This window comes from Odontesthes bonariensis, chromosome 12 (genome assembly GCF_027942865.1).
Source record: "Odontesthes bonariensis isolate fOdoBon6 chromosome 12, fOdoBon6.hap1, whole genome shotgun sequence".
Classification (NCBI taxonomy): Eukaryota; Metazoa; Chordata; class Actinopteri; order Atheriniformes; family Atherinopsidae; genus Odontesthes; species Odontesthes bonariensis.
Window position 1 is genome coordinate 32,113,679 of NC_134517.1, and position 16,754 is coordinate 32,130,432.

The 16,754-nt window shown below is 42.9% G+C and overlaps 1 protein-coding gene across 17 annotated transcripts in view; it reads right to left on the bottom strand.

Moving 5' to 3' along the window:
* Positions 1–4,318: 4,318 nt before the first annotated feature.
* Positions 4,319–16,754, bottom strand: part of caska (calcium/calmodulin-dependent serine protein kinase a) — a 124,604-nt gene continuing 112,168 nt past the window's right edge. For 8 of the 17 annotated variants that reach the window (XM_075480140.1, XM_075480135.1, XM_075480134.1 and 5 more), the window contains 8 exons: positions 15,449–15,490; positions 14,765–14,961; positions 13,554–13,669; positions 8,583–8,663; positions 8,405–8,485; positions 8,122–8,324; positions 7,956–8,039; positions 4,319–5,509 (listed from right to left, as the gene is read on the bottom strand). In XM_075480140.1, the coding sequence (XP_075336255.1) occupies positions 5,333–5,509; positions 7,956–8,039; positions 8,122–8,324; positions 8,405–8,485; positions 8,583–8,663; positions 13,554–13,669; positions 14,765–14,961; positions 15,449–15,490 (981 nt within the window). In that variant the 3' untranslated portion in view covers positions 4,319–5,332. The remainder of the gene's footprint in view (positions 5,510–7,955; positions 8,040–8,121; positions 8,325–8,404; positions 8,486–8,582; positions 8,664–13,553; positions 13,670–14,764; positions 14,962–15,448; positions 15,491–16,754) is intronic. The other 9 variants (XM_075480144.1, XM_075480143.1, XM_075480136.1 and 6 more) reach the window with 3 other exon arrangements.

Consider the following 16,754-nt stretch of genomic DNA (forward strand, 5'->3'; position numbering starts at 1 on the left):
ATGAAGGGATGCTCTCCACTGCACGTTTTACTGGTGTGAGTCGGTGCAGCCAAATGGGATGGATTTCTGTTGAAATACAAGTGACGTACACTGAGAAAGAATGGCGTTGCTGAGGCATTATTCATTTTCACTACAGCTGTTTATATGCAATAAGCTATTTATAAAGGAAATGTTTATTCATGAAGAAAACGCAACCGCATGGGTTCAAAAACATGCCAAGCTGTATGATTTATGCCATTAGAGGATGGATGGGAACGTACATGTGAAAAGTGAAATATTTTGTTGCATTATGCGCAAATTGAATTATGTAATATTTATGGCATAACACAATATATTACGAGTGCTTTTTTTTTTTTTTTTTGCATGTTTTCATTCACATCTGTGTGTAAAGTTTAAGGAGATAAGAGCTCCTGTAGTTATCTCCTAAACAGATGTCCTCTCTGCTTATTTCTATTCATTCTGCTCTAAATGTAGGCTCTGCAGCTTTCCCATAAATGCATTAATCTGCTTACGGCACGCAGCTCAGTGTCGAGGCTGCTCGTGTGTCCCACCAAGGAGGGACTTTCTTGTTGCTCTTGCCTCCTATGGATGGATGGATGGAGCATTTTGGAGTGTGTCAGGCTGTATAAAAAAAAGAAAAGCATTCAGGTTTATTAGAAACACGCACACCTTTTGCAGCTGTTTAGCTAACAAAGATATTCCCTGTTTAACACCAGCCACTGCTTTCTTTTCACCCCAGTGAGTCAGTAGTTTGCTCATTCAGACAGTTTTCCAGTTCAATGCTCTTTTTAGACACAACGCTCTGTTACATGGCATATTTTTCTAAATAAAAAGATTGCTGTTGAACCCACGGTGTGCCTGCTCAGTGATTCCTTTCAGTCTCAGTTGAGGAGCTGACCCGTTTCAGAGATGAACTCCAGTTAATCTGCCTGCCAGCCTGTTGGCTCATTAATTTGGGATTAGGCTGGGAATTAGACAACTGGGGAGACTGGATGCTCCACCTCATATCTCTCATTTACCACGGCGCCCTGCCGTCCTTTTCTCCGGACTGCGGCTGAAATGTGACAGAGAGCATTTATCAAAGTCACGGTGGAGATGGTAGAGATGTTTGTTGAGCTACGATTTTAATCTTTTATATTTTGTGTGACAAAAAAAGTTAAACCTAAAAAGGGCTGTAGTCTAAAACAGATTTGTTTAAAACCTGTTTGATGGCCTCTCATGGGGCACCTTAACCCTGAGGAACAGAAGGACGAGGCCGAGGCAGGAGAGGAATTGGGATTTGGAATAAATAAATTCTCTCAGAATCGAATGCCTTTTGTGTAAACAATGTACATCCTTCTGTTACTGGGTTTATTCACATCTTACACCGAAACAAGGCCACGTTTGAACTACTTTTAGGGCTGGAGCGATACACTTACATCATTTTCTGGGGGAAAAAAAGGACAGTGTGATTTGACATGAGTCGTCGCTGATTGGAAAGGTGGTCCGTCCTTTGAACCGGAAGGACAACACCGCCAGACAAACAGAAACGAACGAACATGTCACAAACGTGAGAGCTGTGCACTTTATACAACATTTTTATGAACTAATTTATCACTGTTTTGTAGAATGTGACCCCCTGGCATTGTATTACCTTAATGTTCTGTGTTTTCACTAATTGTAACGTCTGACTTTTCAATAAAGAAAATCGATACTCGCGGCTGAAAAATCGATACTTTATCGGGAAACGAAATATCGATAAATATCGCAGTATCGATAAAATTGCTCAGCCCTAACTACTTTTCCCTGTTTTTTTTTCAGTTTCTTCAGTTTAATGACTCCACTTTCATGACAGACAGATGTTCTGCTGCGGGGGAGTGCGCCTCAACATCACGTTTCTCTCAGATCCAACAGTAGATGTTGTCCATGAACTGAGCCGTCAGATTAGAAAATGTCTTCGGAGGAGGCGAGCTGTCCTGGTGGATCTGAGCGTATCTGGAGGGAGGCAGGAAAAGCGAAACTACATTCCAGATTCATGTCTTCTAAATGAAGACTCCAAGTAAAAACAAAACAACCAGCATCAAATATGTGAACTGGGAATATCTTGTATTCAAAAAATAGTACATTTCTTTCAGTTTGGGAAGTCTCAGGGACCGAGTTCAAGTCTTCACCAAAACTAAAAAATACAAGACAAGACCTTCAAGAAAGACCAAACTACTCTGGAAGAACAGCTCTGTCTGTTAGAGAGCAGCTTAAGAGGGACAGAGACAGAACAGTCCCAACCCAACACCGAGCAGCTGAACAAACCAAAGACGGTTGATGAGCAAAGCTGCTGCACAGGAAACATGTTGGAAATCTAAAAGATAGTGTCTGTAGTCATCAGTCTCAGGTAAAAAGTGCTAAAGAGTAACTTCAGAGTAAATTGAACTGAAATCAGAGCTGGTAGTTTATTTTGGTGAGTTGGTTTTCTCAAAGGGATTGCTTAATAAGTAATGGATATATGGGGCATGACCCAGCATGCAAGGGATTCACTTTAGATCCTGATCTGCATCTGGGTTTAAACTCTTTTCATGCAGCCTTAGAGTGGCGCGTTGGACTGCCTGTTTGAGGCTGTCCTGCAAAGTGCAGAACAGGACAGTCTATGATGGAAGATCCATTCTCCAAGCGCCCTTCTAGCTGTTTGTGGAACTTGTTAGAAAACCTTCAGGATGCAGGATGCATCATTTTGCTGTGACCAACTCACCGATGGGCCAGTTTTCTTTTGGCATTTCCTTAAAACTTGTTGAATTGGCATCCATTTTCAGTCGGGAGACCTCTGGGAAGTGGCTGTTTGATAGAAAACAGAACCCAGCTGTCCTCTTGCTTTTTCCCCACTCCACATATTAATAGTGTGGGATTATGTAGTACCAGTAAAACGCAGTGTTCAGGCTCTGGTTCATTCTAATCACTCACTTGCATTGATTGAAATCACAAAAAGCAGAGCTTCAGAGAGGTCAGCTGAGTGCACATTCACCTGAAACATGTAACAGGACTGGGTCACAGGCTGAGCTGGTTTCCAGTGTGCCTGATTTTATTTCATAGAAGGCCTTGAACTCGCTTTCCTTCACTCAGCTTTGAGCTGCATACGTAAACAGACTTTCTGTGACTTATTTTACATGCAAAAACTGCAAAAATCATGAATAGACTGTTAAGCTATTGCAATGTTGACACTTAAAATGTGAACAACAGGCTTTGAAAATCAACTACAAGTGAAAACCAGGGACACACGGTGTTTTTAAGTGCACTCATTATTCCAAGTTAAAGTCAACACGTCATGTTTTTTTGTTCCTTGACGAATGTCCACGTCACAAATCAAACTACGACTTATTTACTTTACAAGTTAAATAAAGCTTTTTGTTACTAAGGAGATGGCAGAGTACCTAATAAAAAATACCGAGATAGAAATTCGGTTTTGGTCCTTCCTCACATCCTGTTTTTGACTGAGGCTAGAAGTGACCATATTTGGACAAGTGGGGGGGCTGGAGGGCGATACTTGAGGAGACAGTCTAAGCATCTTTGAGGCTTTACTGCCATTTAATTGAGGAATTATAATTTTCAGAAGGATCGGCGGCACACTGATTAGAAGAAGTTGTGAGAAAAGATTTAGTGACTTCAGTATTTCATGAGAGAAGTTGGATTTTTTATGAATGGGAGTCAATTGGAGATGTTTGTGGTATTTTACTTTCCTTCATGATTGACACTGGATGACTGTATCGATCTTTAACATTAATGTATGCTAATAATATAAAAAACACCAAAACATCGCCCCTTTGTACTGCATAAAAAATATTAGATACTTTCAGTACATTTTTGGGTAAAACTTCTAAACTTATTTAAATTTTTTTCCCCAGGAACTGAGAAGCATCTGCGTTTCAAAAAGCTGAACTTCACTTGATTTTGGGAAGACGCCGTTCTGCTCATGTGCGCTGCAGACAGAAAAATGACGAGCCACTCCCAGGTATGTTTTCCAACACATAAGGAAATATATTTAAAAAAACTGTTCATATTGATGAACTTTGATCATTTCAGTCATTTACACAGGGGCCAGTGGTTTCAGTCTTCACGTTGCTCGGTTGCACACCGCTTCCTCCTCCTCTGCCCTTGCAAAGTCATCACCGTTGCAGAAAGTAAAGCGTACAGACAGTTTCAGAATCAAAAAATAAGCATTTCATGTCTTCGTTTTAAACACTGGTGCCTCCGAACATTACGTTTCTGAAATGGCAAATGAGGAATCAGGCTAAATTCTGCCTTGTTTTTTTTTTTTGAGGGTCACAAATAATAAAAAAAAATAAAATAAAAATAAAATCAAGATTTTTATTTGTATTTTTTGCTTACAAACACATCTCACTTACATGGCTGAACTTTCTATAAATCTATGATTTACAAATGTCACCCAAAACTCCAGGGATGTGCATAGGCGTCGAGTCAACGTCCAGCTTTCGTCACTGTTGGTTTATTTTTTTCTCGCCCCTTCTGGCTTCTCGTTTGTTGTTTTCAGTTTTCCAAACTGGAATGTTTTCTTTTAATCTTTTTATGCATCTTTTAGTCTTCATTTCTTTCTCGGAGGTTCACAGAGGGACACGGGGAACACTGACTGACAGCATGGAAGCTCGCAAATGTCCACATGCATTTTAAACCTCATTCAAATCTCTAAAACATGTATGGATTCATTTAGAAGAGACAGTACCCGGTAGATGCATGTGTGGTGGTACAGAAACTGAACTTAGGGCCAACAACAGCGTGATTAGAGGAAATAACCCATTGGTACAGCTTAGAAAGGAACAGGAATGAATAAATAGTGAGGGATGCTGGCAGGATCTACAGATGAGAAGACATTGCAGTGCGTTTGTGTGCTTTTACCTCAGTCCGCTGATAGAATCCCCACCGACGGTGTCTTAGTGGGGGTTTACGACACCAAACAGGACTACAGTGTGATGGGGAGGCTCAGAGAGCAAGCAGTGCACCAACATGAGAGGACGGGACACAGTACTGTCTCTTTAAAACAAAGCTCTACAAAAATGTTGCCTCCTAGCTATTACAGACATGACAATATTCACTTTTTGTTTACTCAAGTTTTTATACAACATTATGACAAGGTCGTCTGCGAGGGCCAGAGTCGGACGCTGGGCCGCTGGCGCTTGTGTGCGCGGCGCTCAGGACGAGTTCAGGTGAACGCTGTGGTCGCTTTCACAGCACGCAGTGAGGAGAAAAGGTTCCCATTGCTTTGTCTGAACAGTTTATTTCATGATGCTGTGTTTGATGAGGGCGTGAGCAGAGTTTGGCCCCGGTCGTGTCGCTGGAGGAGAGAGGAGGGTCAGTAGACCCAGGATACGGGCACCCACTGGCTGGTGGTGCACACCAGCTCCATGGACTCCTCCAGGTGCCTGATGGTCTCGTCTATCTCGTTGTTGATGACGGTCATATCGAAGTAATGGGCGTAGGTCTTCTGCAGGATCTCTGACTCCTTCTGCAGCCGCTGGAGCGACTCGTCCTGGAAGAAGGAGAGGCCAAGAGGAAGGTTAGAGACCAACAAAGCAGAGTGTCGCTGTTTTTCCATTAGAAGGCAAAGTATGGTTCAACGTGGCTTCGTTTTCCATTACAGACTGCAAGCTCTGATGTGGGCTGGATCAGCTGTTTAACATCCCAGTGTGTGTTATTACATTACACTGATTAGGCAACTTACAAGTGAAGAGTACAGAGTGCTTAATGTCTCAGTTCAGAAGGTTCTTTATAGATAGATAGATAGATAGATAGATAGATAGATAGATATGTAAATCCATTCTCACTGAGATTTAAGTTACATATTGTGAGAGCTGCTGTAAAGACACTTTTATCTGCTCTCAAGTAACGATTCTCTATAGTGTTGGCTTGAGGTAATACCAAAAATAATGATCAGTATCAGTGGAAAACAAAAGAAAAAAAACCCAAAGTGAGCTGTACTTTCCCGTGTAAAAGAACCATAGTGACAGAGAGATTAGAGCACAAACAAGGTCTCAGCATACTTTGCGATAAATTGAATAAGTATCAGTTTGACTGAACTTTTTAAAAACATGTTAGTCGGACTGAAATTGTACGGAAACGCCGTCATGATGCAGTTAGGAGTCTAATTACTCCTGCATTTACACATTCTGTTGGACTAAAACTGGTGAAAACGCAGTGCACGTGCTCCACAGCTCTCACCCTGGTCTGACCCAGAAGTAACCACAGATAATATTCATTATTACATTTAATTAATTATTACATATTACACGGCGTGCATCTCATTCTAAGCACGTACGACATGTAAAGAGCCGTAAGAGCTCCAATCTGCTGGCAGTTAAATCGTCATTTGCTTTGGTCCATTTTTAGGTCAACTGGGAACAGCGTTTCACCAGCTTTTGTAGTACATTCGAAAATAGTTTGATTACGCCAAAAGGTGTCAACAGGGTTCAACAGTGTGTTACACAACCAACCAAAAGGACGTTCCTGAAGGCCGATTGTCTGCCTGGTATATGAGGCTCCCCTGTAGGCTTTATGACAGCTGAACAGAAGTTACAGAAGAGCCGGACAAGTGTTTTTCCAACATAAACGGACGGACGAGCAGTCCTCCAATAGCCCTGGGATATGATGCTAAGGCCAGGAGTATTCTTGCTTTTAACTCGTCGTCGCTGCCTTGTGTATCCTGCGTTTGCTTGAAAGCCGTTAGTGGCAGCGGTAACAATGGCGGGAAGTATTGATAACTGGCTTGTAGAGGAAGTCTGCAATTACCTGCCTCTTTACAATGAACCTTTGCACTGCACGGTGAGAGATGAGTAACTTTTTTTTTTTTTTTTTTTTTAACTGTGGGGATGGTGCTGATGGCGTGTTATTTCAGAGTTGAGTCATCTGGTGTGCCCCCTAGTGGATTCCTCTTAACGGGCGTAGTGCACGCTACCACAAAGCAGATCTTTGTCCACCTTTTCCACAGCAGAGTAAAGCTAAAGCACCAGCTGTACTAAGAGCAGCCCACGGCTCAGACTCGTCCATGGATTTACGTGACCGCCCCCGAGTTGCAGCCCAGCCAGCGAACCTGCAAAGTGGCTGTCGAGCGCAGTATGTTTGGGCCTTCACACAGCAGAGAAAGAAGCCAAAGGGAAAACGCAGAGAAAGAAGCCAAAGGGAAAACACAGAGAAGCACGAACCACTAGAACCATACTAGGTGCAAAAATATGGCATAAACAACACTACACAGTCTGTTCTGTAATGTTTTACTTACTGGCAGCGTTCGACACCACCTGGGCATCTGAGAGGAATGCCAAAGAAACAAACACATGCAGCATGCAAAAATAAACGAGTGCAGAGAGGAATAAGACACAAACACGAGAAACTTGGCATGCATTCACAGTGCGATGGAGGAGCTTCACATCATGTCTGCGAGTACGAGACAGCACCTTTCTGAGGGGCTACTTATTTCTACGGGAGATTAAACTTTTAGAACTGGTCTCAGTCATAAAGTAGGTTTGACTTTAAGTTTGGATAATTAGTTTCACTAAACCAGAGGTTTGGGGGTTAAAAAGGACACCAAACTCACTGCTCCCTCTTTGCTTTTGTTAAATTCCTGGATGCCCCGAAGAGTCATGCAGTTTGCTTAACCTCGCTCTATCATAAGGCATTATTAAGGAACAACAAACCAGATTTTTCTATTTATTCATTTAATAACCACATCCAAACTTCTGTTCACAGCCCCCCCGCCTCAACAGCTCTGCCATATACAGCTCTGCGCTGCCCTTTCTTTACTTTAGAAAACACTTCTGGTGCTCTGGTGAAAATATGCAGCAGCAGTCTTGGTTAACTTCACGGTGATGGTTCATAATAATGAAGGAACATCTTTGCACCAGCAGAGCAGCTTCATATGATTGCTCGGTGGAGAACATGTCATCGTTGGACCCGTGATATCTTATGGTGTGGTGTTTGCCTACCTCATTGATGCCTGGCGTGATGGTTGGTGCAGCAATGAAGACGACATACGGGGCGAACTCTGCTGTCCGCAGGACCTTCAAGGCCTGATGAAAGACCAATGTTCAGAGTTCAACATGTCCTTACATTCTGAGCACGCACAGCCTCCTCACACACACAAGCACACACCTGAGGTTCAACGTCCAGGATAGCGACGAGTCCCTGTTGGTGGATCTTCCGAATGGTCTCCAGCCGCGTGCCGTACATGGCGTCCTCGTGGCTGCCGTACTCCAGGTACTCGTTGTTGCTGATGTCCTGCATCATCTGGTCGTGAGAAACGAAGTAGTAGTTCTTCCCGTCCTCCTCATCCTTCTTTGGAGGTCGGGTTGTGTCTGCGGGACGGAGAAAGTGAAGATTTAGACTCCGTGACGCGTGCACAGGTGTGGCGGGGACTTTGCATCGCGTGTCTTACGTGGGATGGGGTAGGCGAATCTGTCGGGGTGTTTGGTTATGAGTGTGTTCTTGATGTGTCTTCTGCCCACTCCGTGAGCACCTGACACACACACACACACACACACACACACACACACACGTGTAGTTAGTGAGGGAACTCAACAATGAATACATCAACACTTCTTGTTGTTACTCACCTAACAAAACTAGTGTTTTCCTCTTGAAGGCGGGAAGCTTCACAACTTCCTCATATGTAACAAGATCTAGTTGATCAAACACTACAAGTGAGAAAGGGAAGACGAATAGATTAGAGGATATGGGGAGAAGTTTGCTCGGAGAGACAGACAACAATTAGGGAGCTGGAGAGTGTGAGGGAACAAGCTAAAGAGTCTTCAACACATCCGGTAACGATGTGGTGAAAGGAGGAGGCGACTAACTTCTAATTACAACAGGTCTAATGTGGAAAACTGATGAGGGTTGGGTTCAGATAGCTGGATGTGGCGCCTGGCTAGTTGGTATAAAACATAGATTTGAGAAGCATCTCTAACCTTTAATCTCATCCTTTTTTTAAAAAAAGAAAATTTAGGTAAATGCAGTTGCTTCAAACAACATCTGCCCACAGATCTGAACTGAATCTGAGTTAAGCTACTGAGGGATGAAGAGAGCTCAACTTAATGATGCTATTGAACCGCAACCCCAGAAATGACAAGAGTCTGTAAATAGAGTTTAAAGTTACTTGTTCGATAAGAACTATTCATAAGACATATCTCAGCAGAACAAGATTAAATCTAAGGAGGTTGGTTAAGGAACATTGTTGTGTTAAACATCTGTGTCAGATTACTGTTTATCAAATCATGTAAATACTTTACTTCTGTCGGTCACAAAAGTTTTTTGAGCAAGGTGAAAATTTAAAGCTCTCCTAATATAATTCTTTCATATAACTTCATAATGGACACTTCTGACATCTGTTTCGTGTCAAAGGTGAGAAGAAGGAGGACGATTGAATCAAAATGTGCAAACAGAGTCCAGCAAACGAATACTGCATTCATGGGTACCGCGTTGGATTAGGAAAACCAACAAATAAAGGGATAAAAAAAATGTTTTATTCACTAAACAGACACAGAGTACCAGCTTTGATCTACCATCTATACCTGTGTTATAGGACACAACTCTCCAGCACAGGAGAGTCCGTTTCAGTCAGTTTGTGGTATTTAACAAGGTAAACTGGAAGAGTGTCATTCAAAATTTGTGAATGACACGAAGCTTTTTACAGCACGGCGACGACAGCATCTTCTCATGTATTTAAATCTGGTTGGCATGGAAACATTCTTGATACATTGATTTAAAAAAAAAAAAAGCATTACCGGCCCACTTCACTTGATGCCGTGTCCACAGACTACAACAAACACCGAGCAAGCTGTAAAGCAGCTTTTTCAGGTCCAGGTGACTCCGATCCGGAGCTTTGTAACTTAAACTTAACTGAAACTTAGCGTTTCTTAAGGAAGAAATTAAGAAAAGTAGCAACGAGCTCTCCAAAGCTTTTCATCGTTTCATCAAAGAGCAGAATGAAGGCCTGGGGCCGCCCGTGTTAGTTAATTAGCCGTTTCTTTTCTACAGTAACCACAACTCGTTGCAACATCGGCTTCTCAGTAAGTAGGTTTCAAACAGTATTTAATTGGTGGTGTAAAAAGAAATAAATAAGCAGACATTAAATAAGTTAACAAATGGGAAAGATCTTGGGAGGTCAGGGTGCTTGTGTGATGCATTTTTCTTTACTTAAATTAGAAAAAGGACATTGTTTTGAACTGTTATAGCTTTCTTATTACGTCAGGTCCCAACTCTTCTGACCCTGGTTACCAAAGGGTAGGAAGTTTCTCTAATTTGAGTTGTGGCACAGAACGCTCACGGATAAGTTTACTTTTATAAGTTAGACAGTCTGCAGGAGTCTGTTTGCAACTTTTGAATCAGCTTCTGCAAAGATTACTAAGATTACACAAAGATTAAAACACACAGGTTTACTTTTACGTGCTATTTGAGGTGAACGTTGGCTTGGACTTTGTGGAGTCCAAACATTCCTCTGTGCATAAACAGAGCTCAGAATAAATGAGGGGGAAATTGCAGGTTGTCTGCACGCAGGGCGCGTCACATGTTAAAGCCGAGCTGATCTCTGTACACTGTGTTCTCAGCCTCTGAAACATGAGCCACCATCACAGGCTGCTGACAAGTGAAATACAAGACCCACAAGTCACTGGGTTCTCCTGTGCAGCAGCCAGCTGCTTCGTCTTAGACCGACGGTGATTAATGTTTACAGATGCAATAAAACACACCGAGTGGACCTGCTAAAAGAACAAATCTCACCAGGCCCGAATCAGAAAACGTGTTAGGATGAAGATCACAGCACACAGTGTCTCAGACAAACTAAGCTACGCGGTTTCAGTTTTTGTCTCAACCTTCTGTTGTTGCACAAAAACAACAGAAACAAAAATGAAACCCTGTCAGTGACAGCTGGTCTCATCTACAGTCATTAAAGAAACAGAAGAAGAGAGGAAGAGGAGCTGGTCGCTGTCACTGGTTGTTACTTACATGCAGAGAGGCCGTTCAGTGGGAGAAAGCGAGAAAGATGAACAGGAGGGGTCATAACATGGTTTGTTACAACAGCAGAATTACAAAAGGTTACAGAGAAACAGCAAGATACAACAGCTGGGCAGCTGTGCAGCCCGGCACAGATGGAAACAAAGCAAACACTGTTGTTGTTGCTGTTTGAGGACATGTTAACACCAGCAGCACAGCAGAGCCTGATGGTTGTCATAGTAATGACCATTTCCCAGGAACGTGACACTTTTCTCCAGGTAAAACACGCATGTCTGATAGCATTTAGTTCTGGTGACATTAATGTCTTGTGTCCTGATTGGGGGACCAAAACGTTTGGTTCCCACCTGCATGGTTTGGGTTTACCACAGAGCCCCACTCTGATCTGCCGGTTTATCATGGCAAGGGCTGTCGTTTGTGGTAAAGGTGCATCCGAAAGGCTCCCAGGAAATAACCACAACACTGACGGGAGAGTTTGTAATATTAAATAAAGTCCCATTATTCTCTCAGTTCAGATAAAAGATGATTAAAAGCAGGTGATTCTGAATCTCATGCATTCACTAATACATTCACTGCTGCATGCCGTTTAAAATTCAGGCAACGGATAGTTTTTCTACTTCAAATCAGTCACATGCTCATCTTTACCCTCAGTTTTGCTCACTGTTGTAGGTCCTTCTGTTCACGTGCTCGTTACAAAAACCTTGTCTGATGTGGGTTCAGTTCCTTTTAAAGGCTGATATATATCATATATATATGATCGCAGTTGCATATTGTATCGCAGCTTTGTGTCTGGGGGGTTGGATTCTCATGGTTTTTTACTTACTTGGGGAGGCATCTCTTTAATTTGGAGTTTCAGCTCCACTTTGGATCAAAGTTTAGCTCAAAATGACTTTGATGAACAGGAGGAGAGATTACAGCTCGAGAAGAAAAACTGGAAGAACGATGCTCTTATTCTTTTAACAGAGCTCGACTGTTTACGGACATGCTCCCCTTGTTTTGCCATCTCCACAGTTACTCATTAACATCATGCATCATGCAGCCTCTTACTGAGTCTAACCTGAAATCTAAACCTTGGTTTTTGCCCCCACTGGGACAGTGAACATTATCCCATAAGTCTGCTCTCTGTGACATCATCTTCCTCATCTCATGAACCTTTGAGATAAACTTGAACGCACACATTTGTGACACAACAAAGACTTAAGTTCAACACTTTGTTTTCACTTCCCTCCCTCGGCTCAGCGCCTAAACACCAGCGGACCGGTTTCACGTTTCTGACTGAGCCCTCGGTTCTGGTTCCCAGCTTTATCATGAAGTGTCAGATTTAGACTTTGTTTGGCTCCTGATATAACCTCAACATGCCCAGTCAGGTTTACAACACAGCAAACATGTGACTGAGTTCAGTGCACGTTACTGTGCGAGGCTCCCCGTGCACCACATACTCATATCTGAGGCCGGAAAGCGTCCCTCCTCCATCTCTAAGATCCCTCACACGCTCACTTTAACCCTTTACAACCTGAGTGACCCGCTCAGGACCTCCTGTCTTTATGGTTTCATGTTGAGTCACCAGATAAAAGAGAAGCTACAATTCTAGTTGAAAAATAAGTTGATTAATTGATCAGCGATTAGTAATTAGTAATCACTTTTTAATGTCTTCTCAAGTGAAAATACTTTTTGATGTTCTTAGCTGAGAGAGACAGATTTCTTAAGGCCTGACCTGCTCTGATGGGGATCCAACCATTGGCCTTACATTTCAGGGACAAACACGTCATGTTGTTTCACTGTTTTCAAGACGAGTGACAACATGTTAAAAACTAAAGCTGAAGGCTGTCAGCAGATTAGAAAACAACCCGGCCTGATATCACCACTAAGATTTCAGCCACCCTAACAAAGCGAAAGCTGCAGCTTCTAACAGAAACCCGTCCTACTTCTTCCCAATCTGCACTCCAACCCAGACCAAGCCCTCCATCCTGGCTGTGGTCTGGCCACAAACACAACAGACGGGTTTTTTCCCCACAGCACCTCAGCCTGCTCACACATCTAAACACATGGTGGTGACATCGGAGTAGAGAATCTCTGTGTAACATCAGTGTTACATCCAGACACAGCTAAACATATCTGCTGCTGATGCTTCATCTGTACTTCTGCATTTGATACCACATGTACAAGAGACTAACTGTAAGACACTTGATCAAAACACACGTGCACGGCATCTGATGCCGTTTAAAAGTGCAGCTGATAATGCAGAGATCCGCTGGCTCAAACCTCGTCTGTCTCCACAAGCTGCCCACGTTTCCCTAAGTCGCCCCTGTGCTCATATATCTGCTTCACTGGCAGCTTTTCCTGTCATTCCTGGCTGTGGCTCTGCTACTAGAGCTACGAGATCTGCTTACATTCAAGTCCCACCTACACAAACAGATGGACACACACATGCTTACACACTTAACTCGTCTAAACATTTCATGTACTACATTCATGCACAAAGGGAGGGATGGGACTGACCGATACTGAGACGTCTGCAGCATGAAGTCTATTGTGCACATGCACACGAATACTGATAGGTGGGAGTGTAAGTGGTGTACCTGCATTGTGCTTTGCCAAATATTTGTCTTTGTACTGCTTCTTCTTCTTGCCAAACCAGGTGCAGCTGGCCTGCTGCTCCTGCTTGGTCTTCTCCATGGCGATGCACGCCACTCGCCTGCCACACAAACACACAAACAGTGTCGAGGTTTGCAGTTAATGCCGGAAGAAAATCGGTTACATAAGCCATGTTTCCACTGCAGGATTTTTCTTCAGTGGGAGGTTACAGTACTAAAGAAGCAAAGGTCTAAGTGCTAAATCTGCTAACATATCCTAGCTGTTGTAGCGGTTTTACAAACCGGCACTTTTTGTCGTTTATACTCCGACAGAGGAAATCCTCTGACGGATGAGGGGAAATCTAGGTGTTGATAAACATCAATACGAGACACATATCCTGTTGGAATTTAAATCTCAAAAGGGTGCGGAGGCAATGTGGTAAAATAAAGGGCTGAAGAAACCTTTGATTTCTTAAAGGAGACACGAAAAAACACTACTACAGCATATAGTTGGGTCTCACAGCTCAGAGCAGAAATGCCCTTCATCTCCATCTTCACTCCGTCTAACTTAAAATAGTCCTGCATTCATACCTCTGAAACAGGAAGTCGAAGCTCTTTTGCTTTGATATCAACAGCAAATATGAACTCCTCATTAGCCATAGAGATGACTTAATTTCATAAAGAAATTAGATAGATTTTCCTGTGTTATATGTCCCAGGAAGGAAATCTGACCTCTCAACTGTCTAACCCAATCATCCGATCTGTGGTGCTGTTTAACTCATCAAGTAACTTGTGATCATAAGAGCTTGAATAAGGACAACTGGACTTCTTGGATCCCAAAGACGTTTTTTTTTCTCTTATCCGAAAGGCTTCTTCAGTTCATCACAGTTTTTCTCACCATGATTGAGACTCTTCATCAACAGAACTTGTGATGAAACTTTATCTGAAGGACGATCAGTCCGAGCTGTCCACGGTCGAACTGAGGACGGGTTTGGTGTGTGCTAGTGTGACTAATAATAGTGTAAAAGCTGTAAACTGACAGTTTAAAGGGGCAGTCCCTGTGGTATTTTGACCAAAGCAGATGAGCAAAGTTACACCTTTTAAAAGATGTATTTAAAATGCAGTTTCAATAAATTCTTGGTGGTGTTTGTTTAACTCGGCTATCTCATCTAAAAGCTGGAAAGCTGCTACATGAATATAATAAAAATGGTTCTCACCATTCCTGCAGCTCCGGTGACGGGATGAGGCCCGCTGTGCTGTTCTTCATGTTCTCCAGCTTGCCCTGCCACCAGTTGTGGTCATCCTTGGAGATGATCTGGATGATGTCGCCCACGCGGAATCGGACGCCGGCCTCCTTGCAAGGGATGAGTTCGTCTTTGGACGGGTCGTACTCAAACTGGGCCCTCACATAGATCTAAGGTGGAAAAGAGAAAGACGAAAAAAGAGATCAAACTCTGGAGTCCACTGATGGGCGGAGGTTTGAGAGGGGTGGGGGGGTGGCGAGTCAATTAAAAGAGGTGGACGGTGTGAGAGTCAGGAGAGGTGCAATGAAACGAAAAGAGAGATAATTGTGGTTACATGGTGAACGGATCTGACAGCTAGGCCTAAAGTAATGAGCAGTGGATTTTCCAGAGGTGGTGGGTTGTGTTGGGGGGGGGGTTCTTGTTGCAGACTTGGAAACTAGTTTCCAAGAAGGAGTGTTAAACCCAAACACTTCTCGGCTAATAATGAGCCTCTGTATACTGGTAATTAGGGCACAGGCATTGTTTGTGGCTTTATTCTGCCTGAAAACAGCTTTAACTAACGTTTGTTCGTGTGAAAGTGTCTGGGAGAAAAGCTCAGAAGGGGATGTTGTGTCTTTTATCTGTTTTGGGGGGGGGTCGAAGAAGGCTGTCTCTTACCTTAACAGACATTTTGTCCTTGATTGAAGGTCTGGATACAATCTAGGATTTGAAAGCATCACATACATCATGCAGCAAACCAGCTGTGTCATGTCTACACAACTGTGTGGGGGTCACGGTGCTGGAAGGGAGGGAGGTGTGGGGTTCATGGTGGTCAGACAGGGAGATTAGCCTCATCAAACTTTACAGACAGGAAGAAAATGATGGTCTACTGCCCTCTGCTGGTTACTCACACAAACCTTTCATTTGTCTTAAACTGAAAACAATCTCGCCATGAAAACAGGTCAACAATGCTGGATTATCTCAGAGGAGGTGAGAGATGTTTGTGTGAGGAGGGTGCGCACACATCAACACAGAGGGGATGACACCGGGGGTGGGGGGGTGAGGGTCAGTTAATGCCGCCTACAGTTTCTGTTCTAACAGGAGTCGAACCGTTTCTATAAATGTTACTGCAGCTAATCTGACTGATTAATATCCGACTGAGGATCAGTGGTTTAACAATGCCTGTGCCATTGTTACCAAACAAACGGTTAAAGTGGGGAAGCGCTACAGAGTCAGACTGATGACACAACAGCGGTCACACACCGACTAAAATCGCTTGATGTCACTGTAAAATAAAAGCAAAACTTATATATATATATATATAAGCAAGTGCAGGTCTTGATAAGTGTTTGACTCAATCTTTAAAGTTTTCTTTTCCATGTTCCGGGTGAGTTTCTGACCGTTATCACCTGTTAACTGTAATAGATTTTGTGCCTTTTCCTGTCGTCTATTTAATAGTTTCAACATGACTGCAACAGAGAAAGCTGCTCAGATGTGAGACTCTCTGAGTTTGCTTTTGTACTGCTCTTTTGATCCAGATTTTTTAATTTTTGGGTCATTTTCAACTTTTTTATTGAATCATGGACTTATGAAGACCTCTACGTGACAGTTTCTGCACATGTTTATGTACTCTGTAGCCGTCCAACACTGTGTGACCACTGCAGTGTGATTTATTCAATCTGGTGTTTGTTGGAGAGAACAGATGAAAGGAGAGGGGGTCACAAAGACGTGTGCGTTGTTACCGGCAAAACAAATGATTCGGACCAAGAGGCATGCTCTCAAAATCAATAAAATCTTTTTTTTTACCCTCAAGATGACCTCAAAAGAAAGTGTAATTTGGATTGCTCAGCTTCTCATGGGTCAGATAAAAGGTGAACATCTGCAGCCTATTTAAGTGTGAAGTCTCGAGTTAATCAAAATGGATTTTGGCCCAGAAGTGAATATTTCCTCTTTAAAAGGACGATGACCTACAGTTTCCATACAG